The sequence below is a fragment of the Ochotona princeps genome, chromosome 12 (assembly GCF_030435755.1).
Source record: "Ochotona princeps isolate mOchPri1 chromosome 12, mOchPri1.hap1, whole genome shotgun sequence".
In the NCBI taxonomy this organism is placed as follows: domain Eukaryota; kingdom Metazoa; phylum Chordata; class Mammalia; order Lagomorpha; family Ochotonidae; genus Ochotona; species Ochotona princeps.
In genome coordinates, this window is record NC_080843.1 from 49,446,674 (window position 1) to 49,464,445 (window position 17,772).

Consider the following 17,772-nt stretch of genomic DNA (forward strand, 5'->3'; position numbering starts at 1 on the left):
TAGAGTTTTCCACAATTTCTCTCAGTGTCTCTTGTTATTACATTAACATCTTATACTAAGTATGACATACATTTCAGAATAAGTGAATATAGTGACACATTTTTAACCAGAACACATGGTTTCTTCAGGTTGCCTTTCTGGTCACCTACAGTCAGTCCTCTTTCTACTCCGGGATCCCTCCAGGACACTGTCCTCTGGAGTGCAGTGGTGTTTCTGGCTTTCCTTGGTTTTGATGACTTGGCCACTTCTGAGGAGCATGGTAAAGTACTGGGAAGGAGGCCTTTCTCATGACACCAAAGCGACAGGCCATGGAAGAAGGATCTGCTCAGTGTAACCTCTTTATGAGCAATTTCATCACCTCCTAGCCACGTTAGCACTGTGCCTCCTCTGCAGGAGTAGCAGCAGCAAGGACAATGACATTGTTTTATAAAAACAAAGATTGCCTTAAAAAAATGACTGAGAGGTAGATAACATAAAACAGCAAATAGCAGTCATTTAATTTTCTTTCCCAAGCATGTATTTTTTTGTATAACTATGACAGGTGAAAATGCACATGTAATAGCTAGTTGAGTTCTGTGTATCTTGAGGTAAAAATTGCTATATCTGAAATAAGTTATCCCCGTACACTGATGTTTTTAAAGCATATGGTCATGTTTTGGTTTACAAAATAAACAATACAGAAGCGTTGTCCAGGATCTAGCCCAGGAATCAAAAAGAGCCCATCACATTCCTCGAACATTTATGGTAGCAGATCCTTCAAGAAGCATCTTCCAAGTGGAGGTTCTTAAATTGCAGTGTGGATCACATGCTGCTGAAGGGCTTGTGCAAGACTCCCATTCTCCCCAGGGTGTTTTCTGATTCCCTGGGCCTGGGGGAGAGCCCAAGAGGGTCCCCTTCTAGCAAGTCCCCAGGTGTTGGTAAAACTGCTGGCCTGCGTCACAGTATGAAAACCACTCCTTCAGAGCACAGGAACATGACATTTATTCAGTGTCTGGGATGGTGAAGGTGTTTCACATACAATACTTAACTCTTACAGAATCTTGGCAAGGCAATAGGATTATCCCTGTTCTGAGTGGGGGACCTGCGGCTCGCAGCGACTGAAGAGTTCACCTGAGATTTCAGCAGAAAGACCACAATTCAGAGCTCCTTCCAACTGTCACATCCACTTTCTAGCACAACAAACTGTAGTCTTCATGCTGACCAAAGGACTGAAAAGACTGTCTTTGGCGTGCTCTTTGGAAGAGAAAAACTGTACTTACACATGTGCTCAGTGATCCAGGTTAGCATCTGGGCAATGGCTCTGAGGCCCAGGGAGGACCCACTTACCTCTGAATGCTAAAATCATCAAGGAGCAAGTAAATCTAGTAGAGGTACACAAAACATCAAGAATGTATTTAATACATTATTGATAGTCCTTAGTTATTGTTATCTTATTATTCCTTGCAGAAAATACACATTTAAATAAAAGTCCTTAAAAGTGTACTCTAAGTTTAAAGCATCGTAACTATTCTGGAATGTCTGCAGGTGTACATTCCATTGCTAATCGACTGCTACTCACTTTGGTATGGGAGCAACACAGCACGATGGTCTACAGGAAAATGCTCTGACGATATTAAAGGTGTATCACCTCTCACAAAGTCAATCAAAAGCAATGACATTACACAGCAAAATAAGAAACTTGAGTCTTGGGAAAAGTTACACATTGTGCAGTAAACAGAACAAAAATGAAGTTGCCAATGACACAAATTTCCGTCCATTTTGTTATGCTTTTGTGGGAAAAGGACACTAAGATACACATTTGTTGAACTGTGCACTTCGAATAATTAAGAGAGATCTGAATTTTAGAATGACAACCCCCCCCACCCAACTCTATACTTCTATCAAAACATATTTTCTGTAAGAAAGATTCCCTTTTAAATATCTATATACATAATACCATGTAATACTGTTAATCAAACCCATGGTTATATATATTTAAATAAGAATTAAATAAACTGTCCCAAATGCTGATTTCCACATCACAAAACATAAGTATTTTAAATCACAACTTCTAGGTGGAATACTGAATACACTGGTTCTTTAGAAAGCAGTAACAAGCCTACATTTAAGAATATATTTTTATCTATAGGTCAGGTAAAGCTTTATTAAATGGTAAACACTTTTAACAGTGCAGAAGACAACCTTGAAAGAACAATACACTCAGAAGATTTGCTGTTCAAATAATATTTTTTCAAAACCAGGTGGCGGAGTATGATAAAATTCACTGAACTGGCAATCCAGAATTGCGCTGTCATCAACTAAATGATAGGAAAAGAGAAACAAGGCAAATTATCAGTCTATACCTTCTTTTAAATAAATACAAACTATGAAATAAACTATTTTCACAATATCATACTAATAATAGAAAAAAAAAAGGATAAATACTTCGGCTCTCCAGGTTACCTGAAATAGTCACAACAAAAGCCAAAAATCTATCTAAAACACTGCAGGGAATACACATCAAAATATTATTAATAAGTATCTCTAGGTCAGATATAATTATTTCTGCCAAGGGCCATGTGGCTATTTCTAATATCATTCATGGACCATCCAAAGTTATCAACCCAAAAATTAGCCTGCTACAGATTTATTTAATTTTGAATCCTGCTTGTGGTTTCTCTGGCTAATGGCAAGAGGGTCAAGCTAAGTGATTGTCCAGGCCTTTGACAGCCTGAGGGCCAGATATTCCTCATCCTTGCTTTCAATGATATGAATACAGATCATTTAGTTTACTTTGATTTTGTTCACCTACATTTTCTCGATTTTATACAACTTATGTATATGTATATACAATATATATGTATTACTTTAAAAATACAATGTATATGTGTTACTTTAAAAATATTTTATTTTGAAAAAAATTATTGTTCCATAGGAGGTTGCAAAAACACTAGAGGGAGTCCAGGATACTCTGTCTGCTTTGCCCGGGGGTTGCCATCACATGCAATCAAGGGTACAAGCTGCCAGTTAAGAAATGGACATTGGTGCACTATTGTGACCTAAACTTAAACCCTTGTTCATGTTATTCACCAGCATTTACTGAGGGGAAACGAATGTATAAGCCCATAACAAGGACTTCTGCATGAATGTTCCTAGCACCTTTATTTGTAATGGCTCAAACTAGAAACAACCCTAATGCAGCAACCAATAAACAGGTAAACAGATTGTAACATGTCCACTTGATGAACTGTATTCAGTAGGAATGAGTGAGTTACTGATGCTTGTTACAACATGGATACATCTGACATAATAACACTAAGTGTTAAGAAGCCACACCAAACACATTTTGAAAAGTATGCCCTGTACAATCCTGTTTCTATAATACTTTAGACAATGCAAGCCACATAGTGGCAGAAAGCGGATGAGTGGTTGCTTGTGGGGGGCTGGGTTAGACAGAGGCAAGTAGTAAAGATTATTGCGGGGCAGAAGGAAACTCTAGAAAATGAGTTCTTTATTTTGACCATAGTGATGGCAAAACAAAACAAATACCACCATAATGCAAATAAGTAAACAATGGCACTAATGTCAAATAGTGATTATCCCATGGGGAAGGAATGCAGCTATGGCAGAGGTGGCGGTCTGGGCTACTGAACGGGTTCTGTTTCTTGACCTAAGTGATGATAATGTGGCTGTCCACTTTACAGCTACTTGTTAATGTTTAATGTACATTAGTATTTTTATTTCGAATAAACACAGGAAAAATTAGTTAAGAAGTAGATCTGAGATCTCTGGAGTCTCCAGTGATGTGTAACAAGAGTGTTTCAATGAAGACGTGGTAATGGCAGCCAAACCGTGTTTGTGAATGAGCAGTGACAATAAAGGCACTGGGCTGAGACTATTTTCCAAGAGACATGGCCAAACTGGGAAGGGTAAATACAGGGCTACAATGTCAGGGGAGGGTTTTAAGATGGGAAAAACTTGGGATGTTTACAAAAGAAACAGATGGAATAACTGACAAAGCCAAGGCCCTAGAGATGGAGTTAGAAATCTAAATCACAGGGGGCCGGTGTTGTGGCATTGCAGGTAAACTGCCTCCTGTGACACCGGCATTCTCATCCGGGCGCTGGTTCCAGTTCAGGCTGTTTTACTTCTGCTCCAACCCCCTGCAAACAGGCTGGGAAAAGCAGTGGAGAATGAATGACTCAAGTGTTTCAGCCCTTGCCACTCATATGGAAGATGTGGAAGAAGCTCCTGGCGTCAGCCTGGTCCAGCACTGGCCACCGTGGCCATCTGGGGAATGAATCGGCATATATGAAAGATCTCTCTCTGTAGCTGTCACTTCCAAAAGCAAGAAATCTTTTGAAAAAATTAAATGAAAATGGAATCTAGACTGCAGAGTACTTTAAATGTGAAAGGCAGCTTCCTTAGATACGGGGAGGAATTAAGGCAACACTGGAGTCAATCCCAGACCACTTCGGAAGGAAAGGGAAAAAAATGTAGAATTCACGATTGATAGTCTGGTTTTTATTACTGTTATTACTATTATTAAAGTAGAAGGCAAGAGCATTTGTGGTGAGTAAGTAGGAAATTCAAGCAGCCCAGTGAATGTCTAGAATGCACAGAGAAGGAAAAGAATCACCAGAAACTACTGAGAGCTTAGATTAGGTTGGAAGCTAGAGGTTATCCTGGCACATCGCCAGTGTCCTGCAGTTTTTTCTCTCTACACTCTGAGTTTAAGATCAGACACAGTGAATGAGTAGATTCTTCTAGAATTACAGAAAGGATGGAAGACAAAGGGTAAGGTATTTGTTTTTTATAATATTGGCCTATGAAAATAGTTGGTTTACCCAGACTGATTTGTCCCTTTCAGCTTATGAAACTACAGATGCATTTTACTATCATTCACTTCCCATATTTTCCTACGGTAAAAGTAATACCTAATTTTAAAAAAAGCAATGTAATGCCATTTGTTATATTCACTTGCATAATTCAGTCATTATCCAGCTATTTTACCAGAAGTCATTTCAAGAACAAGCTACATTTCCATTTTTTAAAGTAAACTAAAAAAATTGCTTTTGGGCTTCTCCAATATGCAATAAGATGAATTTAAAGTGAGTTTTAAAATGTACTTTTACATGCAAAGATACAAAAGGTAAAAAAGAAAAACCAAAATGAGAGGTAATGTTTAGGAAGAAGGAAGCCTACTGAAAACTTAGATGAAATTTAAATCATAAGTGTATGTTACATTTTATTTATTATTTATACTTATTATTCAATCCTTTTTTGACACCCAATCTGTCATCACTAATAGTCATGAGAAAAATTAAAAACTAGATTTTATTATCACAGAATTCTGTTTTCATAAAGTAACTAGATGAGAAAACGAAAACTCACTAATGCCATAGAACAGCATACAGCTGTGGGCTTAAAGCTGCTAACACGAAAACTGAAGCAGAAGAGAGTGCTAAAGGCACTGAGGTTATTTACTTTTAAAGTGAGAGGGACAGTATTTGTTTTAGAGATATGCATAAAATATTCAGAAACAAAGTGATACAGTGTGTGGCAATCTCCTTATAATAATCCAAGCAGCAAGGTGAAGAATAGGAGCCTGCAGGAGGTGAAACCCAACGGTTCAAGTTAGTAAGTGTTCCAAGCTGAGTGCTGGGTACCTGACGGTGCACTAGCCTCTCCATAAATTCCCATCCCTAATTTCCACATATTTGCAATTAAATCTCTTGGTCTTCAGTCTTTCCTTATAAGTGACCAAAAGAAGCTTTGTAACTTCAATAAAGCTTTCTGCCATTTTCTAGAATATAAGGCCACATGATAAGGGGGATGGGGCTATTGTATATTGTGTAATCACTATATTTTGCAACATTTGTTCAGTATGTGAGAAATAAAAGCCATTCTGAATCCTGCAAAGAAGAACTGAAACATACTACTGAGTATAAAAAGGACCTTATTAACAACTTTTCCAGACTTATGTCAGTTATAAAATTAGTACAAATGTAAAACAAAAGTTAGCATCCAGCTAATGTAACAGAAATGTTTTAGCTTACCATAAACAACTGGATATACTGTCCCTCGTATACCTGATGCTGGACAATGCATGTTTTTTCCATTCAAATATACATTTAACTCTACATGGTCATATGTAATACCCTATGAATGAAACAAAAGATGATAACATTATAAATATTCAATAACAACCTAATAAGTTAGAAGACACTGATTAGGAAGCATGGAATTAAAAAGTTAGCTTGGTGTTTGTAATAGATTTCACTAAGGGTTTATAATTTAGTGAATTCTAGCTGAACTGCATAAAAAATTAGTAGTGAGGAAGAAGTCAAGTAAAATCTCAAGAGTCCACATGAAAACAAAGATGATGGTTTAAATCATCATACTATATTTGGATAATCTTATTTTATATTGTGAATATTAAGATGTTATAGGCACTATATATCATAAACAGAGAGACCATTAGAGCTCACGCAGCACTGCTTTTCTCTATAAAAGCTCACCTTCAGAGGAAAAAATAAAGCTTTCACCACCAAAGCTTGCTACTTATGTCTGTTTTCATATGGTGAAGAACATCTTTATAAAGCACATTGCCAACAAGAAATCAGACTTTTTTGGGTACCTCTTTGTAAGTAAGGAAAATATAGCATTGATCACTGGTATGGATTTAAAAGTAGAAAAACAATAGCTCAAAGAGTTTAAAAATCACAATGAAATTTAAAAATTACCATAAATTTTTATAGCAAAAGAAAAATCACAATTAGTGATAGTACTAATTAGGGTGCAGGAAAACAATCTATATCATGTATCAAGCACTTCATTTGTATTTCCTCACTGAAGCTTCACAAGACAGCTGTTATTATTTCCAGTTTACAGATGGGGCAGCTAAGGCGCACAAAGGTCACATAATTTAACTAAGGCTGCACAGTAGAAGTGGCACAGCTTAGATTTAAACCCATGCAGTGTGGCTTCAGAATACTTGCTCTTAGATACCCAAAACCTCATACAATAGTTACAGGTGACAAAATAAGATCTTTTTCTTGCTAGACAGCAAAAAGTGCCTACGCTACAGCCCTCGCCTGAGACACTGGCATCCCATATGAGTGCCAGTTTGAGTCTGGGCTGCTCCACTTGTGGAGAACAGCCAAAGGTGACCCAAATCCATGAGCCTATGGTGCTCTGTGGCAGACTGGGATGGAGTTTCAGGCTTTTGGCCGCTGCCTGGCCTAGCCCCAGTAGTTGTGGCCTTGTGGGGAGTGAACCAACAGATGGAAGAACTTGCTATGTTTTTTCCCCTCTCTATATAACTCTGTCTTTAATTTAAGAAAACATATATATTTTTAAAGAATCAGGATAGATAGCAGAGATCTTCCAATAAGTGAAATCATCACTGACAGTGATATAAAGGACTTCTAGGACCTCAGTGTTTCTGAATGTGGATAAAGTCCATCAACTTCAAAGCTTTGTGGAGGGAGAAAGGTCTCATGGCTCCTGTAGAACGCACTCCCTCCTCAGCACAGCAAAGGCCTGGGGAAGTCAGTGTGGCCAGTGCAGTAGAAAGTCTCCTCAAACCATAGTGCAGCCACGGTTAGACTAACTGGTTATGCATTAATGTTAATCAACAACATTGCTTATTAACATTGAGGAACACGTAGAGAGATAAAATAGTATACAGCTGGCTTTTGTTTCACTTTAGCTTATGTATTCAAGTATAACAAAGCTAAACTGATGCATGGGATTAACTTTTTAAATGAAGACACATTTTTATTGAAAAACAAAAAAGGAAGTAATTGCATACAAAAACTGACACTCTGTGTGGAACCACAGGAATTCCAGTAGTCCAGATCAGCTGACTTCCCCACCCAGGGCAGCAGCAGAGAGTGGGTGCGAGGGAGGGAGGGAGCCAGAACCTCCAGCTTGAGGGCAAAATCCCAACACCAAAGAGGGAAGTGAGGAAGGATGTTAGAACAAGTGTTTTCTAACCTAACATGTCCTTTTCTATGGCCTAGGAATCACATGATTCTGCCATGTGACACCACAAAATACATGAGGATGGTTTTCCTGTTTGCCAACCCACTCTGCTTTTCCCACGCCACTGTCAAAAATGAGGCAAAACGCGTGTGCAAGAGTTTGAAAGTAGGATGGTAAAGCTAATGTGGTCATGTTTTATTTCCTCTCAACTCTGTAGATATTTCATACATCTTCGTTCTCTTATCAGAACGGACATGAAAATTCAAAGACCAGCTTATCAATGCTGACAGACTAAAAATGGCATTCTCCAACCTGCCAGTTTGTAGTCACAGCCTTCTCAGTGAATGGGATCAGAGAGGAAGGCAAGAAACATACACTAACAAAGAACACCATCTGCTACCATTACCCTTTCTTACAATTGAATTTCATCTTTCAGTACAAACAGGTTGACAGCACCATATTGACTTCAAATTTTTCTTTCAAAAACTATTTGAAAATTATGTTCCATTTAATGCACATCTGGCAATGATCTAGGAATACAGAACAGAGAAAAGCAGATCTTATGCCCTCAATCTCCATATCCTCTCCTGTCAATTTAGGAGGGGGCATGCTTTCAACAACTAAAAACTATTCTTCCTACTTTTTTAAACTGTAGAAAAGATCAACCATAATTAACAGTCTTAATTTTCACACCTTTCTTCATTTTTTTTGCTAAGACATTGTGACTTTAACAACCTCGATTTACCTTGCCTGTGTTATTTCAAGATTTTATTTTAAGATTTACTTATTCTTATTTTGAGAGGCAGATTTATAGACAGGAGAGACACAGAGAGAGATGTCCCTCCAATGGTTCACTCCCCAAATGGCAGCAACAACTGGAGCAGGACCAGTGTGAAGGGGACCAAGGACTTCAGCCATCCTCTGCTGCTTTCCCAGGCCATTAAAGGGGGCTGGATCAAAACGGAATAGCAAAGACTAGAACTGGTACCCATATGGAATGCCAGTGCTAGCAGGCAAATTAGCCTGTTGAGACTCTGTGCTGACCGTAACTGGGTCATTTTATTATGAGAAGTTCTCCCTTTCTTTTTTACAGATTTCCTTCAACTTGACACCAGATTCCCAGTTCTGTGCTCAAGGGCACTGGGGCTAATGGAGACTTTGACACCATGCTTTCAATCAATAGCTAATAACCTGATCTGTGGATAATACAATATAATAGAAAGTGTCTGGTAAAGTCAGAAAGACATCTTTAGGTTATGTGTGCAACAAAATGACTTTGGTAAATGTATTAACTATATTCCACTGGGAATATGACTAGAATTCTTAAATAATATGTACTTGCTACTATCCTCTGTTTTCCTGTTTTCTTAAAAACAAACATACATACTTTCCTACAATCAAGCTTAAGGATTTGTAATTTAGCTGTTTTAAGAATTCTATCAGTAAAGGAAGTTTAATTAGATTAATGTTTAAGATCAACACTTTGTGATAAAAACGTTGTCATTCTGTAACAGTTTTGTAACAATTCAATACAGGGATAAAAGAAGTGAAAATTTTCTCTGAGAGGCCTGGCTTCACAAATCTGTACTGCTTTCTGAGACAAAAGTCAGCACAATCTTAACTTTCAAAGTCATGGCTTCTGGAACATGAGAGAAGCCAGAAATGCTCACTAGTGGCCAGCCTGCCATTACTCCTGCTGGCTGGAGGCAGTTCTAAAATGAGGGCAATTGGGCGGGGAAGCAACCTCTGCGTCAGGCGCTCTCTCCAAGGAATGCACACACCTCCCCATTAGGTGCACTTGAGACTGGAGAAAAACAAGACTCCTAAAGCCAAGCTTGCCCCAGCCAGACATACATCCAGCTCCAAATCCACCAGGAGCAAGAAGCATCCACATTTTAGCACTCAAACACAACAGACTTCCGCTACCAACGGCCTGGGTGCATGCCTGCAGCAGCCCAACACCACCCATGTACGTGTCATTCTTGGGGTGGTGGTGGTGAGCCGCATGGCCACCTTTGGCATGTGGTTTGTCCAAACCCAACAAATAGAAAGCTGTTGCACAAAACATTGGGTCAGGTGCTAACTGAGATGCCACCATGGAAGGGACAAGCCAGAACACACAGCTGGGAGCAGACAGAAATGTCCTGTGATGAGCCTAGAAAGCGCCCTGCCCGGTTATTTCAGTTCATTTAGGATGGTAGAACCTCTCCTGGATATGCTGTCTCCTTTCTGCACAAGCATAAGGCCCGATTAAACTTATCCGGGTTGTTGTGTGGGCCTCCTGTCAATTTCCATTGCAAGGCAAAGAATCTGGAGTCAGTATCACAGTGTGCTTTGGAATTCAAAGTCCCAACAGGAGTACATATGCTGCAAGCAATGGAGTTTAGTAAGTGATGGTGGAGATGTGGTCCACCAGGACACTCACCACCACGTCCCCCTCCTGCGGGAGGCTATTTGCAGGTAGCCTGTTCTTTTCTTCGTTGTTGTGGTACAGGGCTCCATCATTTCTCATGACCAGGCTGTGTGTATCCCGGCCCAGAGGGATCTGATTCAAGTTAACTTTCTGAGTTGCAACACCAACACCCCAGATTCCTGAAAAAACATAATAGTTTAAATGCTCCCCAAATCTACAAACTGTTTTTTAAGGATCTGCCATGTTATTACTACACTGTTTTCTGTTTATGTATTTTTTTCAATCTAAAAGTAGCTTGCAAATTATACTATATTCTTTTCACATATAGTGTAGTTTAGAAGATAAGAAGGTTGCAGTCCCGGCATGATAGCATAACGGTTGAAGTCCTCGTCTTGAACACACTGGGATCCCACAGGGGCGCCGGTTCTAATCCCAGCAGCTCCACTTCCCATCCAGCTCCCTGCTTGTGGCCTGGGAAGTCAGTGGAGGACGGCCCAAAACCTTGGGACCCTGCACACGAGTGGGAGACCCGGAAAGAAGTTCCTGCCTCTTTGCTTCAGATTAGCGCAGCACCGGCTGTTGCATTCACTTGGGGAGTGAATCATAGGATGGAAGATCTTCCTCTCTGTCTCTCCTCCTCTCTGTATATCTGACTGTAATAAAATAAATAAATCTTTAAAAAAAAAGAGAAGATAAGAAGGTTGTGCCATATTGGAGCTGTACCGCCCAAGTTTAATTCTGACTTAGCTCCAGATCATCTTGGGCAATTAAGTTATTCTGTTTCTTTTTTTTTTTTTTAAAGATTTATTTATTTTATTACAGTCAGATATACACAGAGCAGGAGAGACAGAGAAGAAGATCTTCCGTCCGATGATTCACTCCCCAAGTGAGCCGCAATGGGCCGGTGCGTGCCGATCCAAAGCTGGGAACCAGGAACCTCTTCCGGGTCTCCCACGCAGGTGCAGGGTCCCAAGCATTGGGCCGTCATCAACTGCTTTCCCAGGCCACAAGCAGGGAGCTGGATGGGAAGTGGAGCCGCCAGGATTAGAACCGGCGCCCATATGGGATCCCGGGGCGTTCAAGGCGAGGACTTTAGCCGCTAGGCCACGCTGCCGGGCCCTATTCTGTTTCCTTATCGGTGAAGTGTGGATTCTACGGCACACATGTCAGGGAGTCACAAAAGGATACTAGAGACAATTCAAGTGAAGTATTTGGAACAGGGTAAGCAGGTAAAAACTCAAAAAAGAGGGAAGGATGAGTAAAGCACATAGCAAACATTAAAAAAAAATCTAGCTATTCCAATTATTTTTCAGAAAAGATTTTTCAGAGTCACACACAGAATTTCAATGGCCTAGAGTTCTCTCTCAAGCTTTACTCTGCCAAGGGGCCAGCTGTTCTCAGTGTTTCTACAGTAAGTGACAGGTAATAGATGCCATCAGCAATACGCAAAGAAGATGAACAAGGACGTGTCAGCTTGTTTTCTTGCTCAGCATCTTAAGTTGGTCATTTTAAAACCATTTCTTCTGACTTTTGAAGCAAGCTTTCTATCAGCCAAATGGAAAGCACAGAGCACTGGATTTTTATTTCAAATTGTTTCCTTTTCTGTTTTTTTAATCAAAACTAGGAAGAATGCTAAAAGTAGAAGAAAATTTGAAGACTACTGTCAGTGTTATTTTTTTCTGGATTGAGATAATTAGAAAGTTGTGTGTTCAGACTGGACCTCTGTGGCCACCTAAATAGCTCAGCCACAGGATTTAGTCTACCAAGGGGGGGCAGGGCAGTGATAGGAGGTCTAATATTGTTTCCAGAGGACAGTACTTTGCAGACAGGGTCATCCAGACCCCTTCCTCTTACAGAACTGGGCACCATCACCTCAAGTTTTTGCTGTAAGACCAATGCTACAAACTCCAGCAATCATTTATTATAGGGATATCATCTAGGGTAGTCTCTTTTACAGGAAATCCATATAAAAGTTTTCATGCGATTTAAGGTTCAAGAAAATATCTGCTTCTCTTAAGAAATAAGTATGACAAACTTGAGAAGATTCTAGTAACTGGGTATATTTTGCAGCTAGTGAACCAACTTAGGATGGAATGGAAAGAACAGACTCAGACTTGTTTTGTACACTTAAGAAAACCAGTATCTAAAACTCATTTAGAAAACAAACTCCAGAGATGTGCTTTCTCTCATTCAAATCTCTTAAATAGGAGCAGGACTTACTCCAACCTAGTTTCCCTACTTTGTAGCCAAAGTATGCAGCATTTTTGGTAGAGGTTTTCTGATTTGACAAAACATATACATATACATACACACACATACCCCACATAAGCAAAATTCCATTTTAATACTACTACGACTTAAAATAATCACCAAAAATGCTATACAACTCAAAAAACTTCATACAATATTTTTTAAAAGTACACATTTCAGATTTCTAAATCTAATGATTGCTTCAGAAAACACTGCATCAGATGATCTTAGTAAGAATTCAGAGAGAAAAGATTAAAAGGCTCATTTTGTGTTAAAACAGCAAGGGTCTAATATATGCCAAATACAATGGTGTATCTAGGCCCCGCTAACTGTGCTGCTGCCTGTTCTAAAAACACTTTTATACATAGACCATTACACGGCGAAAAGGGCAGCTCCTTAATTCTCATTTTAAAGATGAGATAACTATTTAAACAGGATATCAAAAAAGTAAATGCAACACTTAGGTTTTGAATATGAATTTGGTGATTTCACATTTTCACCTGAATATTTTGATATATATTTTGAAAATTACTATTAATATCTGGAACAATTAAGACTTTTAATATCAAAATACTATAATACCAACCTGTAGACTGGATTTTGAACTCGAAGTAGCTTTTGTTTTGATGTAAAGGGGCACTGGCCAAACAGCCTCCTGTTCCGCATATTCTTCTTCCATTTTTCACAATGACAACATCTGTTCCTAAACAAAAATGCAGATGCTGTGTTAACTTTCATATCTTCATATCACATAATCAGTTTGTTCACTTCTAAATCTTTATCTACTAATAGGGATGTTTGTACGTATTTTGAAATACAAAAATACTGATAAATGATTTTAACACATAATTTACCTTTTTTCTAACATTTATACTTGTAGCTACAAATCTTGTTTAGGTAATTTCAAATAGCCTATAACACCTTCAAATTATACTGAATATTTAAAACTCGGTATGTTTAACTTTTAGCTAATGAGTGCGACGATTTCATAAATCTCTCAGTTTAAATCAAAATAAATACTTGCAAGAAATCTTAGTAAACTGGTAAAATTTCTAATTCTACCCAAATGAGTTAACCTAATCTACTGAGACCAGCTGAGTATCTCCTGTGTACAAGGTACTATGCCAGTGCTTTGGACAAGTAGGAACTGCAGTAAGACTTCGTAAGATGGAAAGGGACACCAACCTATGAAACAGGTAACACTGAAAACTGTTCATTTTACGATATTAACATGTTGTTTAGGATAGCTGCTGTCGATCACATTGAAAATAAGTGAATCAGGGTTTAACTCAATTAACTAATGTAAAAAAACTAGTTTTAACTCAAATGATCTTCAATACCTATAATTTACAAGTCATGCCTTATGAAAGCATGTGTACCAGAGAACATAAACAGATGAAACGTAATTCCTTTTTCTTTAAAGATTTGTTTTTTATATTTTTACTGGAAAGTCAGATATACAGAGAGAAGGATAGGAGGACAGACAGAGAGGAAGATCTTTTGTCTGTTGATTCATTCCCCAAGTGGCTGCAATGGCCAGAGCTGCGCTGATCTGAAGCCAGGAGCTGGGAAACTCTTCCTGGTCTCCCATGTGAGTGCAGGGTCCCAAGGCTTTGAGCCGTCCACTACTGCCTTCCCAGGCCACAAACTGGGAGCTGGATGGGAAGTGGGGTCGCTGGCATTAGAACTGGTACCCATATGGGATTCCAGCGCATGCAAGACAAGGACTTTAGCTACTAGACTACCACACCAGGCCCAACATAATTCTAGTATGAAAATATATCTCATGCCAAGGCTATGGTGAATTATTATCACTTTGCTGGAAATTATGTATAGAAATTGAACAGGTCTGGATATTAAAACGGTATGGGACTCCTCCAGAGGGGATTAAACAAAATCAGGTTGAAGTAACAGAAGGTTGAATTCCTATTAAACAAAGAATTATTTTGTACCAATACAAAAAAGAAATGCAACATAGTCAGAGACTTGAGCCTCCCTGCGTTCATTCCTTGTTGAGCATCTTCTAAATGCCAGGCCCTCCATGGTCCTTGCCACCAAAGAGGAAGCTGTCCATTACAAACCTACTACACATACGTGGAGCGACAAGATGCAAACTATTGATAAGGTTCTTGTTCAAAATGTTTGTTTTGGGCCCAGTGTGGTAGCCTAGTGGCTAACATCCTCGCCTTGAACACGCCGGAATCCCATGTGAACACTAGTTTTAATCCCAGCAGCCCGCTTCCCATCCAGCTTGCTGCCTGTGCCCTGGGAAAACAGTCAAGGACGGCCCAAAGCCTTGGGACCCTTCACGCATGTGGGAGACTCGGAGGAGGCTTCTGGCTCCTGGCTTCGGATTGGCACAGCTCTTTCCATTGTGGCCTCTTAGGGAGTGAATCAATGGACAGAAGGTCTTCCTCTGCACAAGACTTCTTGTGCAGAAAACAACAGGATAAACACACCCACTCCTTGCTGGGCCTGAGGACGCCTACCACCCAGGGAGCTGCTGGAGACCCATGGAAGCCAGTCCTCACGCATAAATGACAGAAGCAAGGGAAGCAGATGAGAAGAAACCGAGTCCTTGGCAGCGCAGGGTCCTTCCTGATGCCAGTCCTGCCTTTCTACACCTTGGTTACAGGAATCCATAGATTCTATAAACAATTCTGGGTTGTAGTTATTACTTCTTACAACAGAAAGCATCCCCGATGAAGCACATTTCCCAGAATTGCACAAATAAATGGTATCCCCTTCTGCATTTTAAAGATCTAATTTTCCTGGAAACGGCAGGCACTTCCCCCTTAAGTAGCACTCTTCTGTGGTCCCCACACATACTAGAACCTTCTAATAACAACCATGCATAGTAGATAGCATAGTCTCTTGGATGTTGCTGTAAGGTGATAATGAAAATATGAGAAGACCCTTAATGTCAGAGTCTGCTAATGAGCTGGAACTACAGAAATGGCCATTTCTTTACTTCAATATCATTCTCTCCAAAGCATGTCTTTTTTTAAAATTTTATTTATTTGAAAGGCAGAGAGAGGGAGATACAGAGATCTTCCATTCACTGGTTCACTCCCCCAAATGACTGTGCTAGGCAGGGTTGGGCCAGGCCAAAGCCAGGAGCCAGGAACTCCATCAGGGACCCCCACAGGGGTCCCAGGGGTCCCAAGGCCTCAGGCCATCTTCTGCTGCCTCCTCAGATGATCAGGGAGCAACTCTCTCTTCTCTTTCACTTGATTCAGGGTTCTCAAATCAAGTTTGGAGAAAGGAAGGCCTTTGGTCTAAGTCCAATGGGCACATGTGTAGCAGAGAAAGGAGAGGCTCCAACCAGCCGACTGCAGGAATTCAAGACTCTGGTGGCAGTGACTGGAAGAGGAGCTCCGGCTGGTCTCAGGGACGGGAACTGGTCCCTGTCTTCCTAGCCCTTGACACAATGCCTGCCACCCCACAGACACTCGGGAAGGATCGCGTCATTTGAACAAACCAATGAAATAGAAAGGTTTTCTATCTCTTAATGACGATTCAAGATTATTTATGTACTTAAGTTCTGTACTCTATTTAGAAATCCTGAGAATGGAAAGCACTATAAATACTCAAATACAAAGTATTATCAATGATCCTGTTTAGTATTATGGAAATATAAAAATATAATAGGCTGTTTCCTGATTTATAAGTCTGGTACTTGTCTGTTATTTGCATTGCAGCTTTAGACACTGTCTTGTGCGAAACATCAAAAGTACACAAGTCTGTTTAGAAGAAAATGCCGCACAAAAAGAGACACTGCGCGAAATAATTTTGTTGGGAAATCTCTCCTTCAAGTGTCACACTCTAACAACTTGGAATGCTAGGGTTAAAGTCTAAAGAGAACTACACTAAGGTGGAGGAACTGGACGAATGGTAAAGGTGAGAAGTTACGGGGCAAATTGGAATTGAAATAAGGGGGAAAAAACAACATAGATACAGAGCAGCAAAGCGCTGCTTTCTTTTGCAACTGCCTGACCTGTTGGGAGGAGGCCAATGTGATGAAATTACAGCACCTCTGACAGTGACTAAGGTGGATGTTTTAGCTGAAGCAGCCTGTTCTGACAAGACGTCCGACGACAGACTGCTGCAGCCCGCCTCGTTTGGGCTTTGGGATGGGAAAAGGGATACCACTTCCAATAATAGTAATAATAACAACAGCAACAAAACAACAGTAATAGTAATAATAAATCCTATAAACGGGGGAGGGGAGAGGGGGCAAAGCGAAACCACGGAGCGTCAGGGTCGAAAGAGCAGGCAGGGACTTTCAAAGCCATCTGAGCAGGTGCAGGTCTCGGACTGCAGCGAGGCTCCTCAGGCGGGGGACACCTCACGTCGTGGGCAGCTCCGGAGAGACAGGCTCCCGGGCCAGGCGCCGAGATCAACACACCCACTCCCGATGACAGGCGCAGCCCCGGACCGACGCGCAGTCGGGCCCAGGCGGTAGTCGCGGCGTCGCAGCGGCCCGCGAGACGCCAGGCGGCCGGAGAAGCGAGCCGGGACGGCGGACAGCGTAGCGTGTGCTCTGGCGGACCCCGCACTGCCTCCTCGGCCCCCCGCGGGCCGTTGGGTGTGCGGAAGACAGGTCCTTACCCATGTGCTGCGTGTCCAGCTGCACGGCCGGCATCTCCTTTAGAGGGATGTGGCCGGTCCCGCCGTCTCTGCAGCAGCGCAGGCAACACCACACCGAGGAAGCCATCTCGCAGGGACCTCCGCCGCCCTGACAGCGCGGCGACACCGCACCCCCTGCGCTCGGCTCCTCCCGCCACCCACGACCCGACGCCCCAGGTGACAGCCCGTCGCTACAGCGACACCTCAGGCCGGGAGGGCGCAGCGCAGGCGGCGAAGAGGCGGGCGGTGGGGAATCGGCAGCAGCTCTGGGTTGGGAGGCGGGAGGGGCCTGGGCGTGACATGGGCGTGGCTTGCGCCGGAGGGCCTTGAAGTACGTGCGCCTGCGTGCCAGGTCGTTTCCGGCCTTGAACCGCCTCGCGCCTGCCCCCGACGCCGACAGGTGAGTGTAGCTTGGCTGTAGGGTTTTGGGATGTTGTATTTTATAACCTGTGCCCTTCCCTCGCCCTGACGTTATTTTAGGGGGTGGGTTGACCTAAGCAGGTAAATCTGAG

At 41.3% G+C, this 17,772-nt stretch overlaps 1 protein-coding gene across 1 annotated transcript; it reads right to left on the bottom strand.

The window, feature by feature from the left end:
• Positions 1 to 963: 963 nt before the first annotated feature.
• On the bottom strand, positions 964 to 17,549 carry SPRYD7 (SPRY domain containing 7). Its single transcript, XM_004577490.3, has 5 exons — positions 17,243 to 17,549; positions 13,218 to 13,334; positions 10,394 to 10,560; positions 6,039 to 6,141; positions 964 to 2,297 (listed from the first exon to the last, which is right to left on the bottom strand). The coding sequence occupies exons 1-5, from the start codon at positions 17,346 to 17,348 to the stop codon at positions 2,200 to 2,202; spliced, it is 591 nt and encodes a 196-aa protein (XP_004577547.1). The 5' UTR covers positions 17,349 to 17,549; the 3' UTR covers positions 964 to 2,199.
• Between the last annotated feature and the right edge of the window lie 223 nt (positions 17,550 to 17,772).